At 65.7% G+C, this 12,954-nt stretch overlaps 1 protein-coding gene across 4 annotated transcripts; it reads left to right on the forward strand.

Moving 5' to 3' along the window:
* The first annotated feature begins 71 nt into the window (after window positions 1–71).
* On the forward strand, window positions 72–11,941 carry TNKS1BP1 (tankyrase 1 binding protein 1). 4 transcript variants are annotated; one of them, XM_056354765.1, is made up of 13 exons: window positions 72–196; window positions 742–881; window positions 1,544–1,687; window positions 1,895–2,540; window positions 3,373–3,445; window positions 4,336–5,646; window positions 6,190–8,258; window positions 9,298–9,631; window positions 9,880–10,012; window positions 10,116–10,255; window positions 10,457–10,623; window positions 11,206–11,271; window positions 11,602–11,941. In XM_056354765.1, exons 3-12 carry the CDS (start codon window positions 1,591–1,593, stop codon window positions 11,264–11,266), a joined length of 5,031 nt encoding a protein of 1,676 aa, XP_056210740.1. In that variant the 5' UTR covers window positions 72–196; window positions 742–881; window positions 1,544–1,590; the 3' UTR covers window positions 11,267–11,271; window positions 11,602–11,941. The 4 variants fall into 4 exon arrangements, with proteins under 4 accessions (XP_056210740.1, XP_056210741.1, XP_056210743.1 ...); XM_056354766.1 differs by lacking the exon at window positions 72–196 and adding an exon at window positions 202–313; XM_056354768.1 differs by lacking the exon at window positions 72–196 and having other exon boundaries at window positions 665–881; window positions 3,376–3,445.
* Window positions 11,942–12,954: the final 1,013 nt, after the last annotated feature.

Raw genomic sequence — 12,954 nt, forward strand, 5'->3', positions numbered from 1 at the left:
GTAAACGGCGCGGCGGGAGGGGCGGGGCAGGGCGGGGCGCGGGGACTCTCTAGTCCTTCCTCTCCATGGTCCGCCCGGCCACGCGGCGCTGGCTTCGCCGCGCTCTCTGGTTGGCGGGGAGGGGGACAGGGGCGTGGCCGGCGGGGGGGGCGGAGGCGCGCTCATGAATATGCAGCAGCAGCGGCGGCGGCAGCGGGTGAGCGGGGGTCGCTCCGCTGGGCTGGGCCTACGGGGAACGGAGATCCCTTCGGGGCCCGTTGTACCCGCCGGAGACGAAGCCGCGGCATCGTCCCCGGCGGGCACAACGGGCTCGGTACCTCCCCGTTTCCCCGAAATCGAGTGGGGGGCTCTGTTGCCACGGCGACGGGCCTAGGCCTGCTGGCTGCGGCCTACCCAGCTACTCGAGCGGGGGCTTCGTTGCCAGGGCAATGAGAGTAGGCCCCGCCGGAGGAGGGCAGGGGGCGGTGGTGGCGGACGCGGTACGGAACGGACTCGCATCCCGGGGCGGGGAGCGGGGCCTCGCTACCGTCCCGAGGCTGCCAAGGGGTTGGGAAACGGGCCCGATGGCTTCCAGATGTGGGCTGGAGCGGTCGTGACGCCGGTTCCCCCGTGGGAGGGAGGAAGGGAGGAAGGGAAGGGGGGTCTGAGGGGGTGGACCCCGGCGGGGCAGTAGGGAGTGAGGCGGGGAGGGCAGGGCAGAGCCGGGAGGAGGCACCGAGCGGGTTTTTCCTGTCCCCGCAGCCCCGGTGAGTCACGGGAGCGGCGGCGGCAGCGTGAGACCCGTGGGACGGCACCCCCCACGCTTCCCCTGCCCGCCCTGCAGCCCCCCCCCTCCCCCCGTGTCCGCGACCCACCCGGGACATGAGGCTGCTGTGGGGAAGGTGAGCAGGGCCCCCCACGGCCCCTACGCTGGGGCAGCCGAGGTGGGCTGTGCGTTGGGGGGTGCTCCCGGCCCCGCGGGGGTCGGGAGGGGCCGGCCGGTACCCCTGGAGCTGCTGGGGGCTGACACAGCCGGTGGGGCTTGGTACGGTGTCGGTGAGGGGCTGGTGCAGGGGGTGGCAGGCTGAGGTGGTTCCCGGGGCAAATTGGGGGTTGGCACAGGTCAGGGGTGTGACTTGTGTGCACTGGGGTGCTGGGACAGCTTGACACAGGGTTGGTGCAGGTAAATGAGGAACTGCACGGTGTTTGGGGGTTCACAGTGTGTGGGAGCCAGTGTGGGGTACACTGATGACTGATGTGTATGGGGGGTATGGGCAGAGGGGGGTTGATGTGGCGTTTGGGGTCACTGTGCCATCCCCGGTTGGTGTAGACATGCTGAGGACAGTGTACAGAGGGTGGTACTGGTGAAGAGAGGGTTGGCAGTGTGACAGTGGTTTATTACACTGTCCAGGTGCTGGCACAGGTGGATGTGAGGGTTTGGCATAGGGCTGGGAGGTTGGTATCATGGCACAGTGTGGCTGCCCACCACTGGGTCCCACTGGTCCCAGAGCCCAGGTGAAGGGATGCTCCCTAAAATGCTTCTTCCTCTTTCCTCTTTCCCTAGGGGCTGACCCTGCACTGTGTCCATTGAGTCCTGGTCCCGGTTTTGCCATGGCCTCCCAGCCGCAGCCCCTGTGCCCTGCCTTGCCCTGCGCCTCTGCCACAGGCTCCGGGGGGGCTGGACTGGTGGCTGGCAGCCCTGAGAAAGGTCTGTCCCCATGGGGGGTGGGAGAAATCGGAGCTGGGGGGGTTTGCTGGTCTGGCCTGCTCTGGGAAGGCCCCCTCTTGGGGTGCCAAGCTGGTGCCTGAGGGCTGTTCTCGGCCCAGTGTGCCCCACTGGCCTTCCCCAGGGAGCCTGGTGGGGCTGCAGTGCTTTTCCAACATGGCGTTTCTCCTCTCCTTGCTTCTCTTGTAGGCACCACTCGCCCCAAGCCACCAGTCCGGCCTAAACCCCGTGTGCTGCCCAAGCCAGCTATGCCTGTGAAGCCCTCCCTGCCACATCCCCAACTGGGGCCACGGCACCCTCGCCCGGCACTGCCCTCTGCCGAGAAGATGAACCGCCTGGCAGGGCCCCAGCCCTATGGAGGGAGCAGCTCGGGGGGGCCCCTCCGGCGCCCCTCCTTCACCCTCAAGTCACCCGAGACCCCCAACGGGAAGGGGCTTCCATCTCCTCTGGTCGCAGCCGTGGAGGACCCGGGTTTGACCCCCAGTGAGGAGGTGCCCCCCACTCCACCGACCCCCTCCCGCAAGGGCCCAGCTCCTTTCAAGGTGACACCAGTGCCAGTGGCGACCAAACCAGAGCGATTTCCAGGCACCACCGTGGAGGAGATCCTGGCCAAAATGGACAGCAGGGAGGGCCCAGGGAGCCCAGACCGATCCCGGCTCTCGTTCTTTTGCCCTGATCCCTCCTCTCGCTTCGGCTCCAAGACCTTCACTGCCTTCCGGAGGCGTCCCAGTGGGGAGGCAGATGGAGCCCCCTCCAGCGAAGCCTGCCAGACACCCCAACCTGCGGTGGGCAAGCTGGGGGTGGGGGATGACGGACACCAGACTGCCGAGATAAGGTAAGGAGCCGGGGGTCCCGCCCCAGCAGGACAAGGTGAGGAGCTGGGGTCCTGCCCCAGCAGGATGAGAGGCTGCGGGGACAGGGAGCATGGCTCCTAGCTGTCTTGAGAATGGGAATAACGGAGCTGAGGTCTGGTTACCGGCACGAGGCCGGTGTTCATCCTAAGCAGGCAGTGCCCTGAGCTGCCTCCATGGGAAGGCCAGGGCAGCCGCCGCAGCGCCGGGTGGTTTGCTCCGACCGCAGGAACGGGCTGTCCCAGTTGAGGAGCTGCCTCTGTGCCTCCAGCCCCCGAGGGCTGGGAAGTGAGCCAGCCAGCCATCCTGCTGCCCTGAGGCTGGGAATAACGGGGAGGGGGTCACTCCCCTGGGAAATCCTCCCTTTTTCCCACCCTTGCTATTTTTTTTTTTTTTTTTCCTGCTGGGTCATGCCAAGGTGGAGGGAGAAGGCTGATCTGTGGGACTCCTGGCTGCAGGATGTCCTGGGTGAGAGCCAGCACTTGGCCATGCTCCTGAAAGCTGGGTACCTCCGGGAGAGTGAGATGGGGGCTATTTTAAACCAGAGTGTGAGAAACTGGCTCTCCAAAGGACTGAAAACTTTCTGGAAAGGCGATTAGGGCTGATTTGCCTCCCTCCCCTCTGCAGTCACAACCTTGCTGATGGTTTGGTGCCGGGTGCTGCTTGCAGTGATTGAAGGGCCTCTTGTAGTTCATCTGGCCACTGAGGCTGGGGTGGGTGGTTTGGGGCTTGGAGGTGCCTCAGTGGGTGGTGGGAAAGGAGAGCAGAGGTGCATGGAAGGGGAATTTACCCTCCTTCCCCATTTCTGTCTGCCAGTAGCTCCCCCCCAGCCAGCCTGAGCTGTGCCGGGGACCCCCGCGGACGTCGGAGGCCGCCTTCCCCCCCTGACGTGAGTTCTCGCCTCGCCCTCCTGTGCCGCGGTGGCTCCGCTCCTGGGCTCTCTCCTTCGGGGCTCTCCTGTCTCCTCCGGGGCTCCCTCTCTGCGGGGTGCGTGTCTCTCCTTTCTCCTTGGGGTGCTGACCACCCCTTTCTCTGGGGAAGCTGGGTTCCCCCCGACCCTGTGCTGGGTGCCCCGGTGTGGGGCTGGATTATTTTGGAGGGGGTGGTGTGTGCCAGCGCCGCTGCTGAGGCGTGGGCAGGGAGCAACCGTGAGTCACCAGCCAGGGTTTGGTGACCTGGCAGGTATGTGGCAGGGCAGGCCCTTTTGGGCTCCCTGCCAGCCCCCCTCTCACCCTCCCTTTCCCACCATGCTCAGGGTGGTGACCGGGACACCAGGCCACTTCGACGCCGGCGGTGGTAACCCCAGCAGTGACACTGGGTCTCCCCAGTGCGGGGGGCTAACCCTGGCAATGCTGGGCAGGGTGACACTGGCAAGGGGGTGCTCAGCCTCACGGTGGGGTCGGGGCGCAGATTGGGGTTGGTTTTACTTTCTTCTGCTTTGTTTCTTCCTCTCCATCTGTCTTGGCGCTGCCAGAGGGTGGGCACTTGAGGGGGGCAGCAGCGGGGGGCTTGGGGTGCTGCTGTGCCCTGGGCACGGAGCGGGGCCAGGGGCGGCTGGGAGCCGCCTGGGCTGAGTCACGCAGGAAGCAGCCTGGCGCTGGCGAGAAGCATGGGCACCTCCTGCCTTGGGTTTGGGGAGGGGAGGGGGTGCTGGTGGGTGGGACCCTCGTTGTAGATTGGGGCTGGTGAGAGGGCGGGGGGGGCTGTGATTTGAGGGTGGGTGACGCCTTGGAGGTTTCTCTCCAGTGACACAACACCCCCTGCGGGCTCTTTCCACAGCTCTCCTCTCTCCAGCTGGGTGCCCTCGGCCCCCCTGGGTCCCCAAGGCCCCCCACCTGCCCGGCTCCGGGGGCTCCTTTCCAGCCTGCTGAGCCCTCCGCCTCGGCTCCCGGCTCTCCTGATGCCCCCCCAGAGCTCCCAGCCCCCGGCTCCCCGACGCTGGCCCCTGGCTCCCCCGAATCCCCCGCTCGGCCTTCAGCCGAGGTTTCGGCTGCCTCCATCCAGGCCCCGGGTGCTCCCTCCTCTGCGGCCAAGCCCCGGCTCGGCACCTCCTGTTCCCCTGGCTCCCCCCACACTCCCGGAGAGGGATCCCTTGATACTGCCAGCCCCCCCAGCACTCCCGAATTGTCCCCCAGAGCCACCTGCCCCCCTGGCTCTCCTGAGGCTGCTGCTGAGTACTCAGCTCCCCCCAGCCCCCCCCCCGAGCTCCCTGCTAAAGCCTCCCGTCCTCCGGGCTCCCCGGAGGGACCTGATGACTCCCCATTGTCCCCACAGTCCTCTGAGGGTCCTGAGTTCAGCCCCTCTCCCCCTTCCAGGGACTCGGGGCTCCGGCGCTCTTCGGAGGGCGTGTTGCAGCCCCCCACAGCAGGGCAAGGCATGGGAGAGCTGGGGGGCTCACTGAGCGCTCTGCCCCGTCCCGGGGATCCGCTGTCAGAGCCGTCCCTGGGCAGCGATTCCGGTTGGAGCCTTTCTCAGTCCTTCGAGTGGACCTTCCCCTTGCGGGGGGCACGTCGGTTAGCATCCCCTCCCCGTTCCCCCATCCGGGAGACACCTGACTCGGGGCTTTCTGAAGAGGGCGAGTCGGACGGGGAGGACCAGGGCCCCTGTGCCCCATGCTCCCGGGGGGACAGTGGGTCTGAAGAGCCCGGCCCCGTCGTGGCTGGCAGCCGGGCAGCAGAAGGGGCTTCGTGTCCAGGGGGGCCCGTGGCCCAGTGCGAGGCCGAGGGCTCGGCAGAGGAGGAGGAGGAAGGGGAGGCAGAGCGGGATACCACCGTGCCCTGCTCCACTCTCTGCGTGACGGAGCTTGTCCAGGACCCAGCTGAGCGCAAGCCCCCCACCCAGCCCAGCCTCCCCATCGAGGCCACCCCGCCAGATCTGGCCCCACCGGATCCAGCCACTGCGGCCCACTCGGTGTGGGTGCCGGCTGGCGACTGCCCCGTGAACCTGCAGGGCCCTGGTGGGCCACGCCAGGCTGAAGGATCCTCGAGGGTCCCTGATCCCCACGCTGACCCGGGCTGGCTGACGGAGCTGCTGGCGTCGCCTGGGCCTCATGCTGCGGGCCACGGCTCTCCAGATGCAGAGAGGCCCGAGGTAAGGGTGCGGGGATCCAGGCGGCTTCGCGATGGGAAGGGTTAACACCAGGCCCCGGTGTCGGTGTGGCACTGGGCTCTGCTGCGGCAGGGCTGGGTGCGCGTAGGGCGGTGGGACGGGTTGGGTGGAGGCTGAGCGGGAGCATGCTGTGCCGGCAGGGAGAGCTGGGGTGCGGCCAGTGCCGCGTGCGGGGCCTGCTGGGGAGCCATGGCTGGCGGCTGGGGGACCACGGCTGTCCTCCGGCGGCTGCTGGCCAACCTGGAGCTGCGGGATGAGCTGGGGAGGGCTCGCCAGGCGCCAGGCTGGGAAGGGCCCGGGGCAGGCGCAGCAGCTGTGAGTACCCCCAGGCAGCTGGCAGCTGCTGGCGTGGGGAGGGCAGGCGGCAGGATCTGGCCTCCCCTTGCGATGGGACCCCACTTCTGCTGTGTCCCCCAGGCATCTGAGGATGTTTCCCCCGGCTTTTCCCCTCCAGCTTTCCTCTCTGCAGCGTGAGCTGGGACTGTGACCCCCTTTAACTTCCTCTCCCCATTTCTCTTCCCCCAGAACCTGCTCGGCTGGTCACAGAAGGACCTGTGCAGTGAGTTTGGCATCGGCAGACCTCACCAGGCTGGCACCTTTGACTGGACCCGTGAGGCTGTGGCCAGGGAAAGAGACTGGCCTGGTGAGGTGGAGCGGGACCGGGAGTTTGGGGCCAGATCAAGCTGGGACAGCACCAGGGATGGGGACCGGCAGGATGGGCCCTTTGGCACTGCCAGGAAGGACTGGGGCAGCGATTACAAAGGGACGGAGTTGATGGGGGAGATGAGACTGAGCTGCAGTGACTGGTCGAATTCCCATGGCATGGTGGAAGGCTGCCTGCAGGATCAAGACTTTGGTGCTGGCAAACCCAAGTGGGGCACAGGCTATGGCTTGGGCAGCGCGAGCAGCAGGGAGGAGATGGGCCCCGGGAAGGCTGACTGGAGCAGCAGCTATGGCGTGGGACATGGCCAGCAGCGGGATGAGGAGCCGAGCTCCAGGCAGCCCAGCTGGGCTGGCAGGTATGGCTCCGGGGATCCTGAGAGCCAGGACAGCGAGATCGCACCTGCATGGGCTGGTGGATATGGCACCGGTGATGTGGCAATGGATAGGGAGCTCACCCCAGACTGGGCCAGTAAATACAGTAGCAGGGACGCTGAGACCAAGGACAAAGATTTTACGCTGGGCTGGGCTGGCAGATCCAGCACTGGGGGCGCTGCGACCCCAGACAAGGAGTTTGGCCCCGGCAGGCAGGGCTGGGAGAGCAAATACAGCACCAGGGACATGGAGAGCCAGGACCGGGAGTTCAGCCCCAGCAGACCAGCTTGGACTAGTGAATATAGCACCCAAGAGATGGAGAGCCAGGACCAGGAGTTCAGCCCCAGCAGACCAGCTTGGACTGGTGAATACAGCACCCAAGAGATGGAGAGCCAGGACCAGGAGTTCAGCCCCAGCAGACCAGCTTGGACTGGTGAATACAGCACCCAAGAGATGGAGAGCCAGGACCAGGAGTTCAGCCCCAGCAGGCCAGCTGAGGCTGGTGAATACAGCACCAGGGACATGGAAAGCCAGGACCGGGAGTTCAGCCCCAGCAGACCAGCTTGGACTGGTGAATACAGCACCCAAGAGATGGAGAGCCAGGACCGGGAGTTCAGCCCCAGCAGGCTGGCCGAAGCCAATGAGTACAGCACCAGGGATGTGGAGACCCAGGATGAGGAGTTCAGCCCCAGCAGACCAGCCTGGGCCAGCGAGTACAGCAGCAGAGAGGTGGAGACCCAGGACAGCAGGTTCGGCCTCAGCAGACCAGCCTGGGATGATGAGCACGGCACCGGGAACATGGACACACAGGATGGCGAGTTTAGTCTCAGCAGAACGGCCTGGGCCAGCGAGTACAGCTCTGCAGACAGCAAAGAGGAAGAAAGAGAGTTTAGTCCTGGCCGGCTGAGCTGGGCTGGTGAACACGGCATTGGCCAGACTGACCTGGCTGATGCTTTTGGTGTTAGGAAAGATGACCTGCCTGGCTCCCATGTCCCTGAGCCCCCGGCCCAGGAGCCTGGCTGGGGCAGCACCCACCAGCAGGAGCGCAGTGCCACCGACGGCAGGGATTGGGCTGAAGAGCTTGGAGGAGCTGAGTGCCACAACCAATTTGGCATCATTGGGACAGAGCGAGTGTCAGGTCCCTCCGGCACTGGAGCATCATCAGATGGCTTGATGTCCTGGGCTGGTGGGATGAGGTCCGGGGGCCTGCAGGAGCCCCTGGGAGACTGGCACAGGGATCTCTCCTTCAGCAGCTCGGATGCCACTGGCTGCCTGGGTACTGGTGATGCTGGCGGGGTTGTGCTGGGGCATACGGCTTGGGATCAGGGCCTGGGCAACCTGCCTGCCCTGGACGGCTCTGCCCAGTCCCGGGAGGCCAGGCTGGAAGAGCCGGGCTGGAGCCGGGACTTTGACGCAGCTGGCTGGAGCGTGGAGCTGCACGATGCCGAGGCCAAGCGCCAGGAGTGGGTTAGTGCGTTCGGTGCTCGCTGTGCGGCCCGGAGCCGGAGCTTCGGTGTCGGAGAGCAGAGACCAGGAGATGGTGCTGCCTCAGCGGACAGGTAAGGAGGGCACTGGTGGTGGCAGCACGGCCCCGGGGCGGGGGGGATCTGACCCGCATGGGTGACCATGCTGCCCTGCAGCAGGGACTTCTGATGCCATGGGCCTTGTGCTGGCATCCTATCGTGTCTCACTCGTAGCTGGGGGATCTGCTGCCTCCGGCCCTGGGCTGCTGGAGCTCCTCTTCCACTGCCTCCACGTTTCCCCCGTGTAGTTTCTGGCCCCACAGGTGGAGCGGAACATTTTTAAAGGACTGGGTTTCAACTTGTCCCAGCAGGATCTGCCATCTTGAGCTGATCCAGGAGGGGCTGATGCCTTCGGGGCTTCTTGTGCTAGTCTCCCTCTGACAGTGGCAGATATAGCCCTGTGCCCTTATGGTTTTGCTATGTTGTGGGAACCCTGATTTCAGTCAATCTGCACAGCTGGGGATTCTTAGAATGAGAAATTCCCCAAGCTGCCTGAAAAGAAGGATCCCAGGAGAAAGGAAGTGAAAGCCCCAAGGGCCTCTGGAAGGCCCCAGCCTGCTGGACACGTGTGGGGCAGTGGGGAGCTGCCCTTGCCCTGGGAGCTGTGCAGTTTTCTGCTGCCAGCGCCTTCCCACGCCCCAGGTGGCCCTGATCATCATCTTCCTGCCCCCTGGGGCCTCTTGGTCACCCGGTGTCCCCTGGCCACCTCCTGGGGCTGGTGGCCCTACTGGGGGGTCTGACACCTTTCTGTGCTCCAAGGTGGAGAATTGGCCTGAGTCCCCTATCAGTCTGGCAGCTTCCTTGCTCTCTCCCCACCCCAAATTCTGCCCCAGCCTTTTGGGAGGGTGCTTTGAGGGAACTTTCCAGCAGTGCCACCCCCTTGGTGTGATATCCTGGGGGAGAAGTGGGGTGTCTTGGACACCCGGGTGCTTCTCTAACTTCAAGGGAGCAGCGTTTGGCCCTCCCTGTGCCTCAGTTTCCCCTGGGGGCAGATGGAGGTGAGGTTCAGGGCAGGGGAAGGGCCTGTGTTAGCTGGAGCTGGAGGAACTCTGGGGTCTCGCCTTGTCTCCCTGAGCAGAAGCATCCGTCTCTCAGACCCCAGTCCACCATTGAATGATGCTCCAGCTGACCCCTCAGCTGTGGAGCCCAGTGAGAGTGAGCCGTCCAGCCCTGCTGGGGAGGAGAGAGACCCCCATGAGATGGCTGCTGCCCTGCAGAGCCCCAGGGCCTCCCCTCTGCTGCTGGAGGCTGCTGGTGGAACCCTGCCAGATACGGAGAGCGAAGAAGCCCCCTTGGACCACCCAGATGGGAAGAGACCAGCAAGCTGGGAGGAGAAGCGGCTCTCCCTGGGCACCCCTCAGTCTGAGGGACCCACAGACCATGCTGGGCAGGAATTCACCTTTCTGGAGGTGAGTGGGGAGGGGACAGCTTCCAGCAGCCCCCTCATATGGCCCTGGGGGTTCCCAGCTGTCAAAGAGATGCTTCTCTGGTGCCCCTGTCCCTGTCCCACTCTGGGGATAGGGGCTTTACTCTCTGGCCCTAGCCTCCCCTGAGGGACAGGCTGCAGATTCAGGGCCCCCCAGGGCTGTTGCGGGCATGCTGGCTGAGATGGGGGTCCCCAGCGCTGGGCTCTAACCTGTCCCCGTGGGCCCCACAGGACATGGAGGTCCTGGACAGCAGCATGTACCGCAGCAAGGCCAACCTGGGTCGCAAGCGCAGGCACCGGGCACCGGCCCTTCGCCCTGGGGCCACCTCGGAAGGGGACAGCTGGATTTTCCGGGACTCCACAGGTGAGAGCCTGTAGGATGGTGATGACAGGAGAGGGATGGCAGGGCCATCTGTCCTCAGCAGAGGTGTCTCATGGTGATGCTGTCCCCTGTGTCCTCCCTGCAGAGCCCCGTCCAGCCCCCCCAGTAGCGTCCTCCGACGAGGAGGCAGCGGAAGAACCCAAGAACCGACGGGTGCGAGCGTCCCCATCGGGCAAGGGGGTCAAGATGCCACTCTTCCCTAGCCTCAACACATCGGTTCTCAAGGTGGGGCCTGCTGGGACCCCAGGCGAGTGGGGTGACACCTGGCCGGCTGGAAGGGAGGGTTTGACCAGGGGAGGGGAAGCTGAGGCATGTTGGGACCGAGGAGGGGTTGGCCAAAGGGAACTAGTGCGTGGAGGAGTCGGTGGGAGGATTTGGGAGGGGGCAGAGCACGGTGTGCCCACCTGACTGCTCTTCCGCACCCAGGCCAAGCTGAGGGGTCGAAACCGCTCAGCTGAGGAGGGGGCACTGCCAGGGGACAGCAAGGCAGCCCCCCCCAAAGACCCTCACGTGCAGCGCTCCAAGTCCTGCAAGATCCCTGGCTTGAGTGGGAAACCCCTGGCGCTGCCTCCCAAACCGGAGAAGTCCTCAGGGTGAGTGCTGGGGTGCAGGACACTCGGGAGGCGAGGGCTGTGTCTCGGGGCTGTGCTGGGGGAGCACCGGGGCTGGGAACGGAAAGGGGGGCTTGGGGGCAGCTGCTGGGAGGATGCTGAGGACTGGGGAGGTGCTGAGGTGGCTGCTGCTGCATTGGGCACCCCAGCAAGGGCTTGAGGGAGTACTATGGGTGGATTTTTCCAGAGGCGTGAGGGTTTTGGGGTGCTTTAGAGGGCTGAAGGCGTGCTGAGGGGCGCTGGGTCCCTCGCCGGTGCCTGCGGCTGGCAGCAGGATGCTGGGCGGGGGGGGGGGGGGGGTGCTGTGCCGGGCCAGCTTTCCCAGGGCCCGTTGCCTGGAGAGCCGGGCTGCTCCACCCTAAACACTGCTTGGGACGCAGCCCTTAAAGCCCCAGCAGGCGCGCAGCTCCCTGCCTGCCCTCCCTGTGGGGCCCCAGCCCACCGAATCCCCCCGGGAGCAGAGATCAGCTTGGGGTCCCTCCTGACCATGCCCCCATAGGGTTGGTCCGGGGCCCGGGGGTGTCTTTGGGGGGCTTGTGCTGATGCTGTGCCAACACTTCCCAGGTCAGATGCCTCCCCCCCGCACTGGCTGCAAGCATTGAAGCTGAAAAAGAAGAAACCTTGAGTGGGGTGAGTGCAGGAGTTGAGGGGCTGCTGCAGGACAGACCCCAGCCCATGGGCAGGGCGTACCTGGGGCCTCCCCCTCCCCACGCTTCCTGCCTCGGGGCTGTGGGTCCGGGGGGGGCTGGAGGGGGCCATGTGGCCAGAGACGTGGCCGTGGCGCAGGTCCTGCTGCGCTGCACCATGCCGACTGGGGTGGGAGCATGTCCCTGTGTCCCTGGGGTCTGTGCTGCTGTGGGGAGCGGCACGCTCCCTCCTGCCTGCTTGTGGCCAGGGTCTCCACTGGGTCTGGGGCTTCACGTGGGGGTCTCACCCCTCTCCCTGCTGTGTCTTTTCCAGGCTCGCCCTCCAGCCAGCACGTCCCTGGAGGCTGACAGCTGCCGTCCCCAGGATCAGGCCTGCCCCCTCCCTGCAGCGGGACGCGCACACACACACACACACACACACACACATGCATCTATGCACTTTGTACGATGCTCGCAGGGTCCCTGTCCCCCTCCCCAACATAACACTTCCCCCTCCTCGACTCCTGTGTCCCCGGGAGCTGGGGCGTGGACAGTGAGCCCCCTCCCTGCCCCTCGCCCCCTGCTCTTGTATCACCCTCAGACAAAGAGCAGCAGGTCAGGATCGTGGTGCCACTTTGACAGGACAATAAAACTTCCTCGGTTGGTTCAGGGGGGCTGGTGGCCCTGGCTCTTCTCTTAGCCCCGCGGGGCTGGGGGGGGGGGGAGGACACTGGTGCGGGGACTGCCACCAGGAGGAGCTCTCTGCTCGCAGCTGGGACGTAGGGCACCCATGGGTGCTGCCTGGCTGAGCGGGGGGCACCCCAGCATCCTGTGGGAGCCTGCACAGGGGCAGCGTGCACAGCTGGGCGCCCACGTGTGCAGCCCTGAGCGTGCTTCTGCATGCAGTGATTGCAGACCCCCTGGCACAGGCCCATGCAGGCGTCTGCCAGCCCCACTGGTGATGCACCCACACTCTTCCCTGCACTGCTGTGCCCTGTATGTACCCACACCCCCTCGCCCCCCGTTGCACCCCCTGCACACACAACATCCCTCTGCAGAAGCAGCCGCTTGCATGCACGCTGGCTCCTGTGCGCGTGGCTGAGCCCGTGTGTGTGTGTGCGCTCCTGCCCACGCCTGCAAACTGGCCGTGTGCACCCACCCCAGCACCACACGGCGCCTTGCTGCCTGCTGCCAGCCCACCCTCTTGCTGGGGTGCTAGGGTCACCCCGAGGAGGAGCAGGGACAGGTACCACCCTGCTCCCAAACCTTCCCACAGGCGGAGCAGCCTGACCTCCCTCCTGCCGAAGCCAAGCCTGTGAGGGGGCGGATTGCGGCAGCCCCCCCTGGCAGTGGCGGTGGCTGTGGTGCAGCCAAGAGGCTGGGCTGTGGAGGAATGGGGGATCCCCCGTCCCTACAGCTGGGCTGGAGCTGAAAGCCACAAAGGAGACGTGTTGCCGGCGGGCACCGCGTACATCCCTCCGGCCTTGGGTTTTGGCCAGGCTGGTGAGCCGAGCTGCTGCTACAGCCACTCTTTGGGTACCTCCTGGGTCTGGCTGTGCCCCCCCGGGGTGGGACCCCCAAGGCTGTTTTTTCCTGGCAGTGTAATGGAAAGAGGGAGATCCAGAAGGAGAGATGTAGCCAAGGGATTGCTGTTTCCCTGGTAGGATGTGAGTAACTCCAGCCAGCT

This window comes from Falco biarmicus, chromosome 10, assembly GCF_023638135.1.
Source record: "Falco biarmicus isolate bFalBia1 chromosome 10, bFalBia1.pri, whole genome shotgun sequence".
Taxonomy (NCBI): Eukaryota; Metazoa; Chordata; class Aves; order Falconiformes; family Falconidae; genus Falco; species Falco biarmicus.

Bases quoted from the DNA above. Each gene is read 5' to 3' on its own strand.
- TNKS1BP1 (XM_056354765.1), top strand. From the start codon at position 1,591: ATGGCCTCCCAGCCGCAGCCCCTGTGCCCTGCCTTGCCCTGCGCCTCT. The intron at 5,647-6,189 runs GTAAGGGTGCGG...CTCTTCCCCCAG, and splicing joins CAGATGCAGAGAGGCCCGAG to AACCTGCTCGGCTGGTCACA. The intron at 8,259-9,297 runs GTAAGGAGGGCA...TGTCTCCCTGAG, and splicing joins GGTGCTGCCTCAGCGGACAG to CAGAAGCATCCGTCTCTCAG.